At 43.8% G+C, this 22,248-nt stretch overlaps 1 protein-coding gene across 2 annotated transcripts in view; it reads right to left on the bottom strand.

Annotated features, from left to right (window-relative positions):
- Positions 1-22,248, bottom strand: part of itgb2 (integrin, beta 2) — a 40,423-nt gene that overhangs the window by 7,043 nt on the left and 11,132 nt on the right. For both annotated transcript variants that reach the window (XM_084314780.1, XM_084314781.1), the window contains 7 exons: positions 18,523-18,764; positions 16,233-16,391; positions 8,522-8,617; positions 8,318-8,407; positions 7,418-7,555; positions 5,582-5,769; positions 2,849-3,066 (listed from right to left, as the gene is read on the bottom strand). In XM_084314780.1, the coding sequence (XP_084170906.1) occupies positions 2,849-3,066; positions 5,582-5,769; positions 7,418-7,555; positions 8,318-8,407; positions 8,522-8,617; positions 16,233-16,391; positions 18,523-18,764 (1,131 nt within the window). The remainder of the gene's footprint in view (positions 1-2,848; positions 3,067-5,581; positions 5,770-7,417; positions 7,556-8,317; positions 8,408-8,521; positions 8,618-16,232; positions 16,392-18,522; positions 18,765-22,248) is intronic.

Raw genomic sequence — 22,248 nt, 5'->3', positions numbered from 1 at the left:
GCCTGACCAGCTCCTCAGTAACGGGTTGGTCCAGCAGGCCTGACCAGCTCCTCTGTAACGGGTTGGTCCAGCGGGCCTGACCAGCTCCTCTGTAATGGGTTGGTCCAGCGGGCCTGACCAGCTCCTCTGTAACGGGTTGGTCCAGCGGGCCTGACCAGCTCCTCAGTAACGGGTTGGTCCAGCAGGCCTGACCAGCTCCTCAGTAACGGGTTGGTCCAGCAGGCCTGACCAGCTCCTCTGTAACGGGTTGGTCCAGCAGGCCTGACCAGCTCCTCAGTAACGTGTTGTCCAGCAGGCCTGACCAGCTCCTTGGTAACGGGTTGGTCCAGCGGGCCTGACCAGCTCCTCAGTAACGGGTTGGTCCAGCAGGCCTGACCAGCTCCTCTGTAACGGGTTGGTCCAGCGGGCCTGACCAGCTCCTTGGTAACGGGTTGGTCCAGCAGGCCTGACCAGCTCCTCTCTAACGGGTTGGTCCAGCGGGCCTGACCAGCTCCTCAGTAACGTGTTGTCCAGCGGGCCTGACCAGCTCCTTGGTAACGGGTTGGTCCAGCGGGCCTGACCAGCTCCTCTGTAACGGGTTGGTCCAGCGGGCCTGACCAGCTCCTTGGTAACGGGTTGTCCAGCGGGCCTGACCAGCTCCTTGGTAACGGGTTGTCCAGCGGGCCTGACCAGCTCCTCAGTAACGTGTTGTCCAGCGGGCCTGACCAGCTCCTCTGTAACGGGTTGGTCCAGCGGGCCTGACCAGCTCCTCAGTAACGTGTTGTCCAGCGGGCCTGACCAGCTCCTCAGTAACGTGTTGGTCCAGCGGGCCTGACCAGCTCCTCTGTAACGGGTTGGTCCAGCGGGCCTGACCAGCTCCTTGGTAACGGGTTGGTCCAGCGGGCCTGACCAGCTCCTCAGTAACGTGTTGTCCAGCGGGCCTGACCAGCTCCTTGGTAACGGGTTGGTCCAGCGGGCCTGACCAGCTCCTCTGTAACGGGTTGGTCCAGCAGGCCTGACCAGCTCCTCTGTAACGGGTTGGTCCAGCGGGCCTGACCAGCTCCTTGGTAACGGGTTGGTCCAGCAGGCCTGACCAGCTCCTCTCTAACGGGTTGGTCCAGCGGGCCTGACCAGCTCCTCAGTAACGTGTTGTCCAGCGGGCCTGACCAGCTCCTCTGTAACGGGTTGGTCCAGCGGGCCTGACCAGCTCCTCTGTAACGTGTTGGTCCAGCGGGCCTGACCAGCTCCTCTGTAACGGGTTGGTCCAGCGGGCCTGACCAGCTCCTTGGTAACGGGTTGGTCCAGCGGGCCTGACCAGCTCCTTGGTAACGGGTTGGTCCAGCGGGCCTGACCAGCTCCTCTGTAACGGGTTGGTCCAGCGGGCCTGACCAGCTCCTCTGTAACGGGTTGGTCCAGCGGGCCTGACCAGCTCCTTGGTAACGGGTTGGTCCAGCGGGCCTGACCAGCTCCTCTCTAACGGGTTGGTCCAGCAGGCCTGACCAGCTCCTTGGTAACGGGTTGGTCCAGCGGGCCTGACCAGCTCCTCAGTAACGGGTTGGTCCAGCGAGCCTGACCAGCTCCTTGGTAACGGGTTGGTCCAGCGGGCCTGACCAGCTCCTCTGTAACGGGTTGGTCCAGCGGGCCTGACCAGCTCCTTGATAACGGGTTGGTCCAGCGGGCCTGACCAGCTCCTCGGTAACGGGTTGGTCCAGCGGGCCTGACCAGCTCCTCGGTAACGGGTTGGTCCAGCGGGCCTGACCAGCTTCTCGGTCCACCTCTCGGTAGGCGACCAGCCTTCTCCGTTTTTGTAAAGACAATTACGAATGAACATAGTATACGCAAGACATTTCCGACGCAAACACGTACATCACAGGGGGAGAACAATAACCTCCATCTTCCTTCAAAAATGGTGCTCTTCTCCACCACGTTCTCTTCTCCACCGCGCCAATCTCTCTTGTTCAAGAGTCACGTGAGCTCCCTGCTCACCTGCAAGAGTTTCCTTTTCAACCCTCCCGTCACCACAAGCCCAGACTGACAAACCATGTACCTACTGTATCAATGTGACTAGAACCGGAAGTGACCGTACCAGTATTATATCAGTATTTTATCTTTTTATTTATATATATATATTTTGTTTACTACTACACTAGCCCATGTTGTGATTTATTGTTATTATCTCATAGAATGGCAATGCCTTATTGTGAACTGCAATACATTTCACATTTAACTATGATCTTTTGATTTCACAGTACAGTATTGCTTTGTGCTACAGAACCATTTCCACAGCATTGACAGATATCCATAATTAGAAAATGAAAACTGAAGCATAATAGACACACCCATTGTCATATTCATGGTGTTGTTGTTGTTGTTGTTGTTGTTGTTGTTGTTGTTGTTGTTGTTGTTGTTGTTGTTGTTGTTGTTGTTGTTGTTGTTGTTGTTGTCCTCTGGCGGTAGAAAGGTGTACCACAACCACACAAAGGACTATGTTGCCCGGTTGCCCAAACCATAGCTTACAGTAAATCTCACACCACACGTTTCTACTCTTAAGCTCTGTGTCCCCTTCTCTCCCTCCGTGTTCTCCCAGCTGGCCACGATGAGAGCACTCCTCTCAGCCCAAGCTGATTTCATATGTACTTTGTACTATGTGTGTCACTATTAAACCTATAGTCCTATTAAACCCATATTACACTGTCTGGAAGAATGTGTTATTTCACACTGTTAACCGACAGTAAAAGTTACAATGAACAGCATTGAATGGGTGTGGTAAACCACAGACACAAGTTAAGCTCATGGAACTCGGTTTCACACTACCTTAGCCAAAACACAACAACAATCAGATATATTTGCAGATGTTTTGAAACTGTACCTCCACACAGTTGATCATTGTACTTCTGGCAGTGTTCATCATCACACTCGCAGTAGTCGCCGTGGTAACTGCCATGGCACTGGCACCTGCCGCACACACAGTTCCCACGACCCTGACATTCTTCAATGCCGTCAACCTTCTGGCAAGATGACGTTTTTCTCTCATTCTTCTCCCCAACGGAGCACTCACATATCTGGCCCTCAAAGCCTGCGTTACAGCTGTAGGAAAGAGATATTATTATTAACATTACTACCCAATGTTTTGAAGGGAACCTCTGTTCCCTCAGCCCAGTGTTCCCTCAGCCCAGTGTTCCCTCAGCCTAAGGCCATAGTGATAATATATAGTGAAAGGGACCCCCCCCCCCCCCCCCCCCAATATTCAGGCTTATTCAAAATGTCCCCTGCAATATTTTTGATGACCCATCCAATATTCTTCATATAAATAGATATTAAATGTGCTAATGCGACAGGCAACCATACACTGCTGTTCAAAATAATCAATTGCATAATATTTGAATTATTCAATCATAACTAAACTTAACAAATCGTCCTTAATAGTATTATTAGGCTACTAATCAGTCCAGTTTTAATGTGCGTTCTGCTCTGTTTTGTTGCCATCCTAGTAGTTTATGTGGACAAATTGCAAATAGAAAACAAATGTTTTTTGCGAGAAAAGGCATATTTCTGCAGCAACGTCAACGTTACTGATATTCGTTGCACTAGTCACGAGAATTGCATGCATACAGTTGTACAGTTGCCGACACACAAATATCCATCTCTCCCGAGAAGAAAAAACTGGAACAACTTATGTCCAAATGATGTGTGTGTAGTAACCTAGGCTACCTGACAGCTCACATATCAGTTTACTGTAGCAATAATGATGTGTGTGTAGTAACCTAATTACTTCCCAATTACACTACATGAACTATAAAATAACTTAAAACCAAGAAGGCCTGCGGCGCGGATGGTGTCCTAAATTAGTCTGATTCATAAACTCCAAATTCCAATTGGCTATACGGAAACTCCTTAACATTGTCCTGAGCTTTGGGATCTTCCTCAATATTTGGAACCAAGGACTGATATCGCCACTCCACAAAAGTGGAGACAAATTTGACCCCAATAATTACCGTGGGATCTGTGTCAACAGCAACCTCTGTAAAATCCAACCACAGGCTCATACACTTCCTCACAAACATTGATGACAAAAGAAATTCCAAAAAGACCCAGCCTCCAGCACCACAAACACAAATTCCTCCTAGACACAATTGACCTAGAACACACAAAAAAACTACACCTATCTCAACCTAAACATCAGCGACACAGGGAACTTCAACCAAGCTGCGAATGACCTGAGAGATAAAGCAAGAAGGACTTTTTACGCTATCAAAACGAACATCAAGCTAGACATTCGTCTAGACTCCGTCATAGAACCCATTTCCCTGTATGGTTGCGAGGTCTGGGGACCACTCGCTAACCAAGATTTTGCTAAATGGGACAAACACCAAATTGAGACTGCATGCAGAATTTTGCAAATCCATTCTCCGCACCCAAAGGAAAGCACCAAATAATGCATGCAGAGCAGAATTAGGAAGATATCCACTAATCACCAAAATCCAAAAGAAAGCATTTCAATTGTATAAACCACCTAAAAGAAAGTGACTCAGACGCACTCCATAACAAAGCCCTCACCTACCGAGAGACCCTAGAGAGATGTCCGCTCAGCCAGCTGGTTATGGGACTCTACTCACAAACACAAGCAGAGCCACCAGACAGAAACCACACTGGACTAAACCAGAAAGCGAAAAGAAAACGGACACATTGGTGAGAATCAACCCAAAAACAGAGCAAATTGGAATGCTATTTTTCCCTAAACAAAGAATACACAGTGGTGGAATACCTGAGCACTGTGACTGATTCAAAACGAAGGAGATCCTTGACTATTTACAGAATCAGTGAGCACAGCCTCGCCATCGAGAAAGGCCTCCATAGGCAGACCTGGCTCCCAAGAGAAGAGAGACTGTGCACCCACTGCAGACAAGACGAAGTGGAACTAGTGCACTTTCTAACAACCTGTCCACTGTACCAAGACATGAGAGACATGTACTAATACTTCCCACAAATTGCAAACACCCAAAGAGAGTTTGAAAACATGACAGGTGAAGTATAGCAATGTGCAAACACAGCAGCAAGATTTGTGAGCTGAGAAGAAAAGGAATGGAATACAACCACCATAAAGGCTGTCAATCATATGAGTATTCCTACACTATCTGTACTGTACTGATCTCTGTACATAGACCTACCTACATACAGAGCACATACCTATATTAAATACACTTGAAACTATTTGCTGCTATTTTAAAAGTTTATAATAAGTGATCTTTACTTACATGTCTTTTTTATACCACAACCCCATTTTATTTAGGATTTTCTTTGGCGACCCCACACTTAATGTATTGCGTAATTTCAATGTGGAATTAAGGAATATCAAAATAAAAGCACACATTGTTGAACTTGATCATGCATATGTATTAGAAAATTTTATTACAGCACTATGTTATCAATACGCATTTATAAAACAAGGCATATTTAGCCAAAATATGTTGCCAGAACATTAATACAACCCACAACCCCACTTTGGGTTGCAACCCGTAGTTTGAGAACCGCTGGACTAGAGTAAAGTAGAATTCTTCAAGAATGCATGTGATCTTGCCACACTTGCAGACGCCTGCCTTACCTGCACATTCCACAGCTGATCTGTCCCATGTCACTGCAGTGAGCACCGCTATTGCCACGGTCACCACAATCACACTCACAGTGCGTTGAAAAAGTGACTTTCAGCTTGTCTTTGATGGCAAATGGGTGGATATAGAATGAGGTCTCCTCCATACATTCATATGCTGTTAGGGTGATATTGAAAGCAATCTGGGAAAGAGGTTCAGAGGGTGTAACACAGATATAAAACAATAGATGTGACATGTCATAATCAATTGACATTCTGGGATGGAATCATATGGCAGCCATCTTCATAGAGATAGATATAGAGGAAACATTTAGTTGATGGAGTGGGATCAAAATGCAAGCATCTTACATGGGTATACTGTGCCTAAATCATCAATCTCCATAACAAACAGTATTGTTGCATCAGTAATAGAATGCTTGATTTAAACTAAAACAGTGATAGAAACATTCCAAACATTCTAATTGCACTGCTTGATTTTATAAAATACAGCTGGGAGATTTATAATTGTAAATTGCCACCATGTGACCAATTGAGAGTTGACATGAGCTGCTGAAGTACAAATCTCCTGTCCGACTGGATTACTTTACCTCATTAAGACATGGATTATGATGTTAATATACTGTATGATGAATGATTACAGGATTGAAGGCGGCTAATATGTTGTATTGTAGGTCAATAACGTTGAGGTTTGTTCGTCCCGTGAGATACAGCATAAACATGAAAATCATGTCAGAAAAAAGCCGTTGTCGGTGCAGGCTGGTGTGAGCTCAGCTGGGTAGTGTAGTTTTATGAAATTTCGATGTCCATCGAAAGCCCTGGGTCTCCTCTTTCTTATTAATACTATTACTATTACTTAATACGGACTGTGTTGATCTATTTATGACGTGAAATAGATCTTGTACCGGTATGGGGCTGATCGGGCTTATAGCTAGTACTTCATTACAATACTGTTTTTGGGGATTTGTACTTTACTCGAGTATTATTAGGTTTGTATACTTGTACTTTTACTCAATGACATTTCAGAGAAAAAAAAAACATACTTTTTACTACTTACATTTAAAATGCAGACCTACAAATCTTGCAGGTTCAATCATTTTAATTTGTATATTTGTTTCTCTGGCCGAACTAATGTTAACGTTATTAATCCTGCTGCCACAGTTTATTTAAAAACAGCCAATCAAATCCCCATCAATGGAAAATGAACCCGCCCATACCCATGCTGATTGGTCCTTGTGCAAGACTAGAAAGCGGGGATCTTTGATTAAACACCTAGCATTATCAGAAGAATAGACAGTCAGAAAAAAAGTTTTTACTTTTATTTTTTAGTACTTAAGTACATTTAAAAGTATAAACGTTATGACTTTTACTCAAGTGTGTTTTTAGCCAGATACTCTGACTTTTACTTGAGTACGATTTTGAGACGGTACCCATACTTTCACTTAAGTATAATTTCTGGATACTTTTTACACCCCTGGCTAACGGTAATGTTAACTAGTTTACTAACCTCTTAGTATTAGTTGACCAAAAATAAAAAATCTACTCTATACTGACATGTAAAGTCATGCTTTACCAACGTCTGGTCTTCTATACAGACACAGGTCATTTTTTTGGTTGAACAGATACAGAAAATGACGCCTCTGCACACGCCACTGGACAGCTGCACAAGAAGGACAATCAACAATCTGCACATGGAGTTTTGGGTTTAAATCTCCTTAAGATACATTTATTTCAACTCTGAATCACAGCCTTAGTGAAATTCTTACTGTACATGTACACTACAGTAGCATCATCGTTTTGTTTACGGATCACAAATGTAAGAGTTGAACTGACCTCTTCTCCAACACCCACGTTGGAACATTCCCCACTGGCTGACCCCGCTGCTCCACTGTGCGCACAGATCGGGGTATAGGTGACTCCCACATTTTTAGGGAGATCCTGATGCGTCATAGTTACTTTGGAGGTCAAACTCTGCCATGGTAGACAAAGCATGGATTTGTTAAACCAACATTGTTACTGCAGCTAACTGAAGCTATAGTTATAGAAGGAATACTTCTTCTTCCACTATCTCTCTCTGGGTGTACAAGACATACAATATTTGATGGCACTGAATAAGGATACACTTAAAAGGACATACAGATACTCCATGGGTGGCTGACCTTGGGGTTTGGGCCATGGTTAGGCCTGCATGGTGATCATTTTACAAACCACCATTGACCAAAGGGGCTGGTGACATGCAATGGTGAATGTTGCAGATAATGCTATACTGTATATTTCTGTTTTACACTATAGAAGATAAGTACACTATAGAAGACACGTGCACTGTAGAAGATAAGTACACTATAGGAGATAACTGCACTATAGGAGATAAGTGCACTATAGAAGACACGTGCACTGTAGAAGATACGTACACTATAGAAGATAAGTACACTACATGTACACTAAATACACATGCCAAGAATAAAGTCGTTCAGATGACCATTTTTCAAGATATGTGAAGGCCAGACACGCATGCAGTCTGGGTAAACAGCAGGCAGCTAGCACATTACAAATCAGAATTGAATAAAACACACAAAGCAGAATTTTATGAAACACACAAAGCAGCATTGAATAAAACACACAAAGCTGAATTTTATAAAACACACAAAGCAGAATTGTATAAAACACAAAAAGCTGAATTTAATAAAACACACAGAGCAGAATTTTATAATAAAAAAATAACAGGAAACTTACATTGTAGGCATTTTTGATCAAATCGACCACATTTTTTGAGTCTGATTTCAGAACTCCCACCGCAGATTTTGGAATAATTTGACTGAGTTCCTGTGGTAAAAAATATATGATGACAATAGTCAGACAATCATACTATTTATTATACACAGTATATCTATACGTGACATTCACATACGTTTCAGATTAATAAATATGTTTATTTACTCTGTATACATGCGTCATATTTTCCGTCACAGCAAAGATGGTGTGAATGTTGTTCTTTTCAAATTGAATAGCCACTTGACCAACGGAGGGGTAGTCCTACACAGAGATTTAAAAATCACAAAAATGGTAAGTTAAAAGTGAATCCATAGAACATATTCAAATCCCTCCCAACATCCGCCAGAAATCATTTGATTTATTATACCATAAAGAATATAATAGAATAGAATAGAATAGAATAGAATAGAATAGAATAGAATAGAATAGAATAGAATAGAAATACTTTATTCATCCCGAGGTAAATGTGGCACTACAAACATTTAGGGAGACAAAACAAGTCACAAATGAAGAATAAAATAAGCCTAAGAATAAAAATACCCAGCTCTGGGATATACATTTCCTATGTTATGTTTATACATTATAACATAAAATATACAGTGAATATACAGACGTCTACAGTAAGTGTACAGTAAGTGTAATATTGAATATTGCAAAATATACAGACGTCTACAGTAAGTGTACAGTAAGTGTAATATTGAACAGTGTTCCTCTTAACCTGCGCCCCCAAAAGTGGCCTTTTTAGTTTTCATTTTTGAGGACTGCATACTTTTTTTGCAAACCAAAACAATATACTTTATACTTATAATACATGCAGGAGCCTCTTTTGAAAGATGACATGCTGAAGTTTCTGATTCCAGAAATAAAATAAAATTTTAGTGCTAACGTAATAGAGTCACATAGGTCTGCACTTGAGTTGTAGAAAAACTTGTTACTCAAGTTTTTCTGTAGTAGTTAGTAGTCCAGAGGTAGTATTTCCCCAGAATGCCTGGAGGCTTACAAATCAATACGGAGCCATAGCCTGAAGCCTTATGTAGTACCTGTCCAAATTTCATAAAGATCCATTCAGAAATGAGTGATTAGGAGTGATTTTGGTAAACTGTGTACAAAATAAAAAGTGAGTTTTCTCATAGACTTCAATTAATTCTGCTGTTTTTCTCTTCCTGTTTTCTCTTGTTAGTTTTTCACCAGATCCCTGATTCAAACATCCCCAGGTGGGGTATCATTGAAAATCCACACTCATTGGCTACAACCCTCCACAATCATTTTCGAGATCAGATCTAGATTGATGGAACTAGAGCCCCAAGAGTCGGGAGTGGTATTTTGCGCAATACCATGTACAGTACTTTGCACAAGCCTAAAATACCAGCATGTAACTCGAGAACCACTAAATGGATTTTTTCGGATTTTGTCGCTATCGACAGGCAACAAATAAGCCTTCAATTGGATATATATATATTGTATTACAAAATATGCACACCCGAGCCACTAGGGGTCGCCAAAGTGCCGATGGGCAAATCGTCCTAAAAACGTCCCACATGAGGTCCAGGAAGATGGCAACTGTCACCCTGTGCTCAGTGATGCAGTAAGGCACAGTGATGCATTGTAAAGTCTGATGGCTGTCAGAATGAAGGACTTCCTGTGCCGTTCAGTGCTACATCTCGGGAGTCTTAGTCTAGCACTGAACATGCTCCTTCTATCAGCCAAGTCTGTGTATAGTGGGTCGGAGGGGTTGTCCCTGATGTCATGGAACTTAGCAAGGCTCCTCTTCTCCGCCACCACTGCTAGAGAGTCCAGCTCCACCCCTACCACGTTACTGGCCTTCCTGACCAGCTTTTCCAGCCTGTTTGTGTCCTGAATCTCTCCAGACTATGACATAATGTTGTGTTTTCTTTCAAATGTAGCCAAGAGTAAAGACCTTAATCCTGTTAAAACAGCAGTCAGTGTATATTTTCAACAATACGTTTGTTTACCAATAGTCTAAGTGTTATTAGTGAGATTTTAGTTCATGGAATGTCTTCATAATTTAGCGAATATCCACCATTTTGAATTAGCGTCGTGTCGCCGTTTGTAGTCATATGAGGAGAAGGCATCCAGAGCTCTCAATGAGCGTTGACATTTCGAAAAACTACATTTCCTAGCGAATTCCAGCTTCCTGCAAGCAAATTACTTCTGTATGAATATTTTTAATTTCTCTTATTTCTCTGGATTCTCTATCACAAAACTGAACGTTATTGGCATAGATTGGAGCGCAGTTAGTGTGTCTACCTTCTGTGAATGTTTAGCAACTATCCGTGTTGCAATCCAATCCAAAATGGCGGAGCCAGATCCATTATTCGACTGGAAATGTACATACAGTAGATTTCATTCAAGGTTGTTGCTGCACGCCTGGAGATACTAAATCCAAATGGAACTCTGCCAGATTTGGCCCGATCCATAGATGTGCGAGTTGGCTATAACAAGGTAATTTATAGGCCTGGTATTCTATATTCTATAATAATATTTCAAATAGCATGTGTCCGGATGGCGGAATTCAGTACTGTATCTACAAATATTTTTGACCAGCGTGTTGACACTGTTATTGTTTGTTTTTTTCATATGTTTGTCCTACGATTGTGTCAAAATAAAGTATTCAATCAATCTTAAATGTATGAATATTGACTGAGATCAATGTCGTTTTTCTTATTTAATTTTTCATTTCTTCCCAATATTTTGACAGTTTTTGAGGGCCTGCATCAGTTTTGGAGTTGTTGGAAGTTGTAATTTTGGCAGAGCTAGGCCTACTGCTTCCAGTCCTTGTGCTAAGATAGGCTAGCTGCTCCCTACTGCTTCCAGTCCTTGTGCTAAGCTAGGCTAACATGCACCTAAACCTCTCTCTGTGGCTACTGGACAGTGGACACACAGAGATGAAACTGATATCAATCTTCTTTTATTGTCTTTTAAGGGTGTGGGTCTATTCCCAACCCCTGTCTAGATCAGGGGTTCCCAAACTTTTCAGGCCGCGACCCAAAAATAACGGGGTCAGAGAGCCGCGACCCCCACTATTATAGGAGGTAAAAAGAATTAAAATAATTTTTATTTTATTTTTTAATAAATGGAAATGTATGGTTGAAACATGCCCACGTTCAAACGCACACACACTAATAGGCATTGGAGGCTTTTAACCAGGGCCGGACTGGGAAATCATTCAGGCCAGGAAATATAGTGCAAAATATAGCCCCAGTCAGGCCACTTTTTAAGCAGGGGGTCTGGGCGTCGCCCACCAGGACATTTCTTGTTACAAAGACTTCATTTCCTGCATTCTGGTGCAGGCATTTTTTTTATTTGTACCCTTTAAATGCCAGTGTTTGTGATGGCATCACAAATTATTGTTAAAAAACAGGCTAGCTGATGAGCAACAACACTGATTTTGATGGATTTTCAGTTTTTTTGTAATGTCAGATTGAAAATAATACAATCTTTTATTCAACTTCAGCCCTGATCATAACACCACATATACATTTTATAATTCTAACCCTTTAAATGCCAGTGTGTGTGATTGCATATATTTGCAATATATCAAATGCAAAGTAAATTTTTCTGGGGGGGATTATTACAGGCTAGCATGTGTCAATGATTAGCAACAACAGTTTTTTGTAAGGGTCCCGCCTCCACCAATCACATGCGGCTCCTTTTGTGTGTGTGTGTGTGCGAGCAAGAGAGAGAGAGAGAGAGAGAGAGAGAGAGAGAGAGAGAGAGAGATCGTTCTCCAACTTGTGTGAGTTGCAGTGATCTCCTGGTTGTTCCCCACCTAGGTTATCTAACTATTGCGCTGCTGCAACTAGAATCACTGTCCTGGCCTGTCTATCTAATCTATTTGTATTTTTTGGAAATCATCTGGCGATCCCCCCCGCGGCGGCTCGCGACCCTCCTGTGGGTCGCGACCCCGACTTTGGGAACCCCTGGTCTAGGTCTAGGTCACGCAATCCAGACCCTACTATTATTCATAAACCCCAGTTTTGGTTGATTGATTGATTGATTGAAAACTTTATTAACAGATTGCAGAATGGGTACAATACAGTATGGCTCAATACAAACAATTGTTAAGGGGATGCAGACCAGAAAGAGACTTTCGTCTTGTTTACATCAGGGTCCCCCATTTTCAATTCATTAAGACATTTATGACATACATGACATACAGATATACAGTACTGTTTCATCAAGACATTTATGACATGCAAGACATACAAATATACAGTACTGTTTAAGAGAAAGAGACAGTGGCGGCCGCTGGGTACTTCGCCACTAGGGGCGCTATACCAAATATTTTGCAAACATGTACAGTACAGTACTGTACCACGCAAGACTCATGGCAAGACGTGAGCGATTCGACTCACGCTCACGGCAATGAATCGGCTCTTATGAACGAGTCGCTCAGCTGTTACTACAACAACACACAACCAGTCAAATAAAGTATAGTCTAGACTCTAATTCACAACTTGAAACACAATATAAATAGAAAAGTTAGAAACAAAACTCGCCCGTCTCCAAACACAGGCAGATCTCTCCCTCTCTCCTTCTCTCTCTCACACACAGCGCGACGTGGAATCGATTCGTTACACAATCAGACCTATTATATACCAAGAATAACTTCAGTATGAGTACAGGGCTGTACACATATTTTGCATATTGTTAAACGAGCCAAGGCTAGCTATTAAACTATCGATATGAATCGAAAATCTGGGACCCTGATGTAAACAAGACAAACGTCTTTCTCTGGTCTGCATCCCCTTAACAATTGTGTGTATTGAGCCGTACTGTATTGTACCCATTCTGCAATCTGTTAATAAAGTTCTCATTCATTCATTCATTCAAACATAGACAATATTGAACAAGCCATAATCCACGTATTTTCAATCCGAGAGAGCTGCAGTAGTTAAATCAATGAGCCATCGATAAATAAACAATCAGCAATGTCTCGCTTCATGAATGGCCAGCAGTAGTACTGCTCCTAAAAAAAACTATTTACAACCGTTAGCGTTAAGCCAGTTAGCCCGCACCAGCCTAGTAGTACTACTAACGTTAGCTCCCAGAACGATAGCCAGTTAGCCCGCACCAGCCTAGTAGTACTACTAACGTTAGAGAGAGAGAGAGAGAGAGAGAGAGACTCACTGTTTAGTTGAAACGTCCAGGGCAGGAAACGTGTATAATCCGCCATATAGCTTGTTAGCCAAGTGTTAGCTCAGCTGAGCTCGTCGACGTTAGCACAACACTCAACAAGTACATTCCTTTGTCCATTTCCGCTCGAACAGACTGCAAACTACCTGGCGTTCTATCGCCATGCTCTAAGACAAACTCTAACCTTAACCAACTTTGAAAGAGTGCCTAAGCTTAACAGTCTAAAGAACTTGCAGTCACAGCACGGCACGCTCTAAGACAAACAACAGTCCTAGTACCAGGAACCAAGCTAGAAGCTAGAATTGGAACATTAGAAATTGGATTCGGCCAATCAGAGATCGTCTCTGTGAAATTCTGCCATAGAAAAAAATACTGGCGTCGGCCAATCAGAGAGCGGCTCCGCGAAATGCGGCTATGGAAATTCTCACGGAAGTTCACGCTGCTTTCTAGACCGCTTCAAATCGCGCTCGGATTCCAACATAATAGTCATATTTCAACGCACAACGCCGTATGCACTGATTGGCTGTGACGGAGACAGCGATCAAACTGTGACGCGCAGTCAGAGCGCTATCGCTTCTTGCCCGGGCGAGAAATACGAAAAAATAAAAAAAAACGTCACTTCCTGCCCATGAAAACGCTGTTTTTTTTATTTAGATAATAACGTTATATTGTGCATTGGAAATACAAACATACTTAAAATGAGTAAATATTATTCATTTTAAACATGTTTATATTATTTATAGGGCTATAAAACAAAAAACTACAACGTTTTTTTTTCCTTCTTCTCTCATTTAACAGGTGGGTCGGCGCCCTAGCGCCACCAGTGGCGAGCCGCCACTGGAAAGAGATCATTAAAATAAATATATACATTCGAAGGGGAAGAAACTGTACATAGGAGGAGGTTGGGTGGGTGGGGGCACGTGAACACTTAAGGTAACTAACTTGCGTTCAGCGTTTCTCTGATTGGCCACGACGCCCACGTGACCGCGCGCTAGCACGCCCCCTTATCGCCGCCTGCCGCTCTGTGTGTAAATGTAATGTTATGTTCGAATCGCTAGAATACACAACATATTTATCAAAACAACTACCAGATTCGCTCATAACGTTATTTCGCGTGACAACACAGCCCAGCTGTCAGAAACTGTACATTGTAACGAACACAACGTTATATAATGTTATTTCGCGTTTTCTTTCATAACCAGTGGTGCAGTGCTCGGCAACCGCGGTCAAACGGCGTTTGGGCTTCGAAGTGCGCGCAAAGCCACGCATCCTATTATTATGCAGGATCTAGGTGATAAGTGCCTAGACTTTGCATAATAATAGGATACCGTTTGGCCTCCGCCCATATTACGACTGCACCCCTGTTCATAACGTTATTTCGCTTGACAACACAACACAGCACAGCTGTTAGAAACTGCACATTGAGGGGGTTTGAATCACTGTACATCAGTGAAGGCTGCTGACTGATTAACTAGAAACTGTACATTGTTATTGTTATCGTTATTTCGCGTTTTTATTCATAACGTCATTTTGTGTGACAACACAGCACAGCTGTCAGAAACTGCACATTGAGGGGGTTTGAATCACTGTACATCAGTGGAGGCTGCTGACCAAATTTTTAGGTGAAGCACAAATTATTATATTATATATTAAATTATATTTTTTAAACATTGTATTGACGAAGGCGAGCGCCTCTGCCGCTCTGCCGCTCGCTGCAACGCGCTGCAACACACAGAGCGGCAGGACGCGTATAAGGGGGCATGCTAGCGCGGTCACGTGGGTGTGTAGCCAATCAGAGAAACGCTGAACGAAACGCTGAACGCAAGTTAGTTACCTTAAGTGTTCACGCGGTGGGGGCAGGGGTGGACATTTACCGGGACCAGTTTCTAATTGCAGCCAACCGTAGGTGCTCTTTGAGAGTGGTTTTGAAGGAGGGTAGGGATTCACATTATTTTATGGCTGTGGGTAGGGCGTTCCACGTTGGCATAATTGCAAACCGTGTTTAGTCCCTTGTTTGAGCCGAATCTGGGTTGAACATGATTTGTGGAACTCCCTCTGGTGTTGTGGTCTTGGAATTCACTGACCTTTGGGAAGTATTTCGACATGTACATGGGTATCTTAGTGGTGTAGTGTATCTTGTAGACCAGGCCCATTGCAAGTTGCTGTACTCTGTCGTCTACTCTAAGCCATCCTAGGTTGTCAAAATGGGCAGGGGTAAGGTGGGTTTTAGGAGTAAGGTCAAGCAGTAGTCTGACATACCTTTCACCTTGGCACGTTTCTCGTCTTCTTCTTTTCTTCTCTTTTTAAACTGGATGGCCGGATGGCTTTTGCCTCTTCATAGTTCTCTAACGTTATATTAGTCTTTCTTTCCTCAACGCTCAATTCTATAAACACTTGACCGACTTTTATGTAAAAATACTGGTTGCAGATATAGAGGGGGGCGCCAAAACTGTGCAGAAAAAAAATAAAAATTATAATAATAACAATAATAATAATTTGGCGACCGCCTATATCGCCTGTAGGAAGGTCCGCCCCTGTGTGTGTGTGCACACGCGTGCCCGTGTGTGTGTGTGTGTGTGTGTGTGTGTGTGTGTGTGTGTGTGTGTGTGTGTGTGTGTGTGTGTGTGTGTGTGTGTGTGTGTGTGTGTGTGTGTGTGTGTGTGTGTGTGTGTGTGTGTGTGTGTGTATGTGGGGGTGTGTGCATAATCCCATCACATACCATCTCACTGCTTCTGACATACTCGTTGTTTTCCATATAGCATTGCTCGTCATTGGGTTCCAGAATACCAGCCAGCTTGCCGTCTCCAGCCATGTGGAAACCAGCATCAGTGGTCAGCACTATCAGCCTGGTGCTGCTGTTCCTCCAACCGATCTTGTTCTGTACAATGTTGGTTTAGGAGCATAAATTGGTATTAACACCTGATTGGGATGCAAATGAAGAACGGTTCTTGACTGATACAGTATATTAATAAGAAACCATGGTGGTGACATCATACTGTTGGTGATGAATTGATGACTGATGGTGACAAATCAACTGAGCCAATATACAAATTTAAATAATAAATAATAATCTAACCCTAACTAACCTTACTGTCATGCACTTGTCCTAATATACTAACCTACACTGTAGCACTCAACACTTTGATGAACATTGTTATTCAGCTAATTTGAGTTGTGCCCTTCCTGATGACTTGTCATACAGAACTTGTACATGTAAGTCGCTTTGGATAAATGAGTCAGCTAAATGACAAAATGTTATTGTAAATGTAAATTAGTAGGGATGCTCGATATTGGCTTTTTTACCGATACCGATATTCCGATATTGTCCAACTCTTAATTTCCGATACCGATATCAACCGATATCAACCGATACCGATATATGCAGGGTTTCCCCCCCCAAAAAACTGAATAATTTCAGGTAACTAATAATTTCACTGGATATATATATAACAAATATTGTTATTGTTTTTTTCTTTTTTTAAACCGATACCGATATTTTCCGATATCACATTTTACTGCCGATATCGGCCGATAATATTGGTCGGCCGATAATATCGGACATCCCTATAAATTAGCCTCTGTGGCTTTTGTCCCTGGAAGTTCACTAAATGTTTGCAAATCTTTCATGGATAAGATAATACGAATGTGTGTGTGTGAATGCTATATATTGTATACAGCTGTTTGCTCTGCACCTCCCCCATCCTCTCCCCCTGTTCCTCCACTTCACTGACGTGTCAATTCCAGGAATATTTCTGAATATCATTAATCTATTCAAAGGTTGTCATGGTATGATAAATACAAATGCAGTTGCTTGTAACTCTCAGGCATTGTGGTGATAATGCCTCACTTATCTCCAGACACACCCCATTCCAAAAAATATTAAAACTGTTTCCACTGCTCCAAATCAAGAAAAGAATAAATGGCTGTATCTTTTGATTAGTTTAACAATCAGGGAAACTACTCAACCGGACGAACCAGGCAGTTTTTATTTTTGTTTTCTCCACGGCCTGAGATCGTAGAATGCTGGTCCTGGTGTCAAAATGTAGGGGAGACCAGCCCGGATGCTGCGAACCAAGTGGTGTTTTGTAACTCACAGGCGTAGTAGAGATATTGAGGAAAGCTCACTGAATCGCATGGCTTTTTTCTCTCCTCTCTCTCCAGACACACACTGTTCCAAACTTTTCAGCTCCAGGACATTTCAGTTCAAATAAAAAAAGTATATACTACCCACACAATTTATATCAAAATAGGCCTATAGTGTAAATAAAGCTGTGTTTTTAATTTTTAATTTTATTATTATTGTTTTTTTTAACAAAACAAAGCCTACTAGACTATACAGGCTGCATGAAAACTTAACACACATTGATACAGTAAATACAGTACATGGCCAGTATTGCCGATACCGATACTTTACTAGAGGATCCTCCTCTGTTTATTTTGCACCTCAGAGTTCTCTTTTGGGTGTGTTTTCAGATGTTTGTATAGGTTAGTGGTGTTGCCACAGTACTTGAAAACATCACATCTTGCAGTATTGTGGTCTATAGCTGTAAAACAACACCAAACGGTGCAACCCAGCAGTGCTCTGAATGACTCACAGTATAGCAGGGGAGGGAGGGGAGGAGGGGCAGAGTGAGCATGAGCGAAGTGAGTGAGAGGAGCGGTGTTTGGCTGTTTGCACAATGCACAACCACTATGATGTCACAGGTGTTGTGCACTGAACGTAGAGAAAATAAACTGAAATGTAAGTATCGATCTCATCACGCAAGTATTGATCAATACCAATACCAACGTTGGTATCGATACACCGATATTTTAGATCGATCCGCCCACCACTAGAAGGAAGGCATGATTCTGTGGGACCGTTTGACTGCTCTGGCCGCCGCCCACAGAAGGGCACGATGTACCAAATGCCTCAGATTGACCTTGGCATGTCCATAGTCTGATGTCCATAGATTGACTGTTACCTAATACTAGTCCGGCGCAAATAGAGATTTAACGTAGGTTCTTACCCCACAGACAGCAGCTTGCATCATGGCGTCGAGACTTCCCTCAGGAATGTCCAAGTTCCCAGAGATGTACTGCTTTCCTACTTCAGTGTTGAACTCTTCCGCGTTAGCTGTCATGCTGAGAACATGCCTGTAGCCGAAGACAGGCTGGCAGTGTGTCTCATTCTTAGGGCAGGGATGGTTCAGTTTCTCCTTGTTAGTGTCTGTGAAGGGCAGGACCTTCTTATCGACAAAAGAACCAAACCCTGAAGAGTGCACAAACAAACGTTAATCTAACCAGAGAAAAAACCAAACCCTGAAGAGTGCACAAACAAACGTTAATCTAACCAGAGAAAGAACCAAACCCTGAAGAGTGCACAAACAAACGTTGATCTAACCAGAGAAAGAACCAAACCCTGAAGAGTGCACAAACAAACGAAGGTTATCATATAACCCTAGTTATATGAATTATGGCGAGCGCTCTGCCTACTGGAACTGTCCCTTTAATCATATACTATCATGAAAACTTTCACCCACGTGTACGCACCCACCTGCCTGACCACGCCCACATCCGCTCACATATAAGCGGGGTCATGGCCATACTACCAGCTCCTTCCCCAGTCTTTCACCGCCGAAACTGAAGACTGTGGGGTCCTCAGTGAGTCAGAGCAGAGCGCTCGCCATAATTCATATAACTAGGGTTATAGGATAACCTTCGTTATATTTCATTTATGGCTTTGCGCTCTGCCTACTGGAACACAAGAGTGGAGCAGAGCGGAAAGCTGGACAGATGTACCTGCTGAGGTCCCCTACAACCATCAGAATCCGGGAGGATCCGGGCCCCCCGGCCCCCCGTAGTGAACAAATTTCGTTCTTAACTAGCATTTTCTCTTATTTTGTTCTTACCTGGGATTCGGCAATGTTTTCTTATTGTTGCTTTTCTCTCAGGCAAGAACAAATTGTAAGAGTGGTCGAGAGCACTCTTACCCATATAAGAAACTTTTACCCAGATGAGAAACATTTAAAAAAGCCTACCATTCATAATAATAATAATACATCAGATGTATATAGCGCTTTTCCTAATGCTCAAAGACACTTTACAAAACAAACAATATAATACAATACAGTTTTAGTAGATCAAATTAAAATATATATAAAATGGTGAGAGAGGAAGGAGTTTATGGGTTTAAAGCAAACCATTGGTCATTTGCCCCCAAATACAGTACCCCCAAATACGACTTTATAAACCCAGAACTTTTCAATAATTATTATTATTATTATAACTTATTGCGTGCGTTCTGCTTCTGAAATGGATTATATATTGCTGTTAGAACAGTTAGATGCTGGCTGCCCAGGCGTACGCATATAACACATATCTACAACATCTCCTCTCTTCCCCTCTCTCCTCTCCTCTCTTCTCTGCTCCTAAAGTTCTGAGCGCACTCAGAGTTTTGGCCACAGGGACATTTCGGAGAGAGATGGCGGGTGACAGCTCCGGTAATTCCGAACCTATAGGTTCGGAGGTACCGGATCGGTCACCTGTCATCTCTCTCTGAAAGGAGAGAGCATAGGATCAGCGGCATATACATATCAGTATACTGCACGATTGATTCTTGACAAGCGTCGTCAAGTCGTTCAGTATTGACAAAGCCTACTTTGCTGGAACGATTTATTTTGCACTATACAGTATGCGGTATACGTATAAGTAGAAGTATAAGTCTTTATTTGTCATCAGATTAACACACACACACATGCGATGAGCGACCCACAGGAACACACACACATGCAAGTCGTGAGACGTGTGTGTGTGTCATTTTGAGACCAGTCGCAAAAATGCTTCCTGTTGAATGGATTAGACAGCGATCAGATGCCGACACTCGGCTGTTTTACACACGCCTCATTCGCCTTATAAGGAGATGGCGGGCGTGTCTGTATGCAAATTAATTTAGCGCGAGCGCGCATTTCAGTTTAAGAATGAGTGGGATTCAGCATGCAACCGACCTGGGTAAGAACCGATTTGGACGTTAAGAATGGCTTGGTGAATGTGGCGGTGGCTTTTCTTATTGTTCTCTTAACAGACAAGTAAGCAAGAATATAAGAAAAATAATAAGAGAGTATTGTTGAATGAGGCCCATTGTTATTAACCAAAAACATTTTGGGGGGGAGGGAGAGTGTGGCATAGTGTAACGTGTCCTACCTGACCCCCGGACGCAGGATGAATGGCCGCAACAAATGGCTGGTCCACCACGTTGACGAGGCCTCTTGCTGGCGGGGCCAGAAGTGGCGACGGCTGGAGCCTCGCTCCGGCGCTTCGCCCACATCCTGCGGCCGGCCATGGTGCAGGCCGACGACATCTTCTGCCAGAGATGACGCCGAGTCAAAGTGTTCAGGGCCCGCTAACTCCCCACGGCTAACGCCAACAGTTAGCACAAGCTAACGGCTAACTCCAGGCTGACGATTAGCACCAAGCTAACAGCTAGCCTTCACAGGCCCACCGTCGGCTCTGACCAATGGCCAGCTACCGGCTAACAGCTAGCTCTTACCGGCCTACCGATAGCCACCGGCTAACGCAGCAGCAAGCTAACGGTTAGCTCTCATGGGCCCACTGTTAGCTAACGGCTACTACTGAAGCTGTGTAACGTGAGGAATAGCGATGCAGGCCTGATCACTTCAAACAGCCGACTGCCTCTTCTTTAGCCCAAAGAAAAAAGGGGAGGCAACACCCGTCTCCCTCACAGGACGGCGTTACCAGAGATACAGTGGCGTCGGCAGCAAACTCTGTTTCATGCGGGCTGCTGCCGCCTTGAGTTCGGGCTAAAAAACACGCAAACTCGCACCCCTCGCGCCGGGAGGCTGCACTCACTGTCTCCATAGGATAGGCGGAAGCCAGCATCCGGTGCGGCTAGCAGAGGGCATCCCTCCCCAGAGACTTGGGACTCAAACCCAGACTCGGACTTGGGACTCCCAGGCAAACAAAGCCTCTGTTTCCGTGGGGCGTCAAACAAGAACCCCCCCCGTCCCATCCATCCCGCAATGGAGAGGCAACGGAGGAATCCCCGCTTGGAGCCGGCTGTTCTGCGGGGCTGCAAGCCTGCACAGCCGACCCCACACAACTTACACCACCCACCAGAGGCCGTCGGACCAGCTGACTGCCTCTCGTGGCAATAGTATCCAGCTGCACAGCCGGAGCGCATCGCTGGCGGGGGAACTGCCCAGCAACGCGCACTCCCCAAATGTGAAATGCCGGTGGAGGTCAGAATAATGCTTCCTGTTGAATGGATTAGACAGCGATCAGATGCCGACACTCGGCTGTTTTACACCGGTGGTGACGACATTATCCTTTCTTTCTCCTTTCTTTCTCCAAAAAATTGCTTCTCCTGGAACCATCACCTTATCGCGGTGGAGAGGTTTGCGTGTCCTTAGGATCCTGAGAGCTATGTTATGGAGCCTAGTGCTCCTGGTAGGGTCACCCATGGCAAACTGGTCTCAGGTGAGGGAACAGTCGAATAATGGTTCAACCACTGCCCGGTGGGCCTGAGAGGGCAAAGGGCTAAGGGAGCACTACCCTGACAAAAAAGCACCTCTGGGTAGGCCAATCCCCCGCTCAGATGTTAACTTTTGATTACGAAAACACTGACAGATAACTTTCAGTGGCCTATGCTCCGCAGGGAGTGCAAAGGCTTAAGTCAAAGTCTCCTGGAAATTAGTGAGAGAGGGAGAAACAAAAGACAACGCCAACACAGCTCCTAT

This window comes from Notolepis coatsorum, assembly GCF_963971535.1.
Source record: "Notolepis coatsorum genome assembly, chromosome: 5".
Taxonomy (NCBI): Eukaryota; Metazoa; Chordata; class Actinopteri; order Aulopiformes; family Paralepididae; genus Notolepis; species Notolepis coatsorum.
Note: the sequence above shows the minus strand (reverse complement) of the source record. Positions and strands in the feature narration are given on the sequence as shown.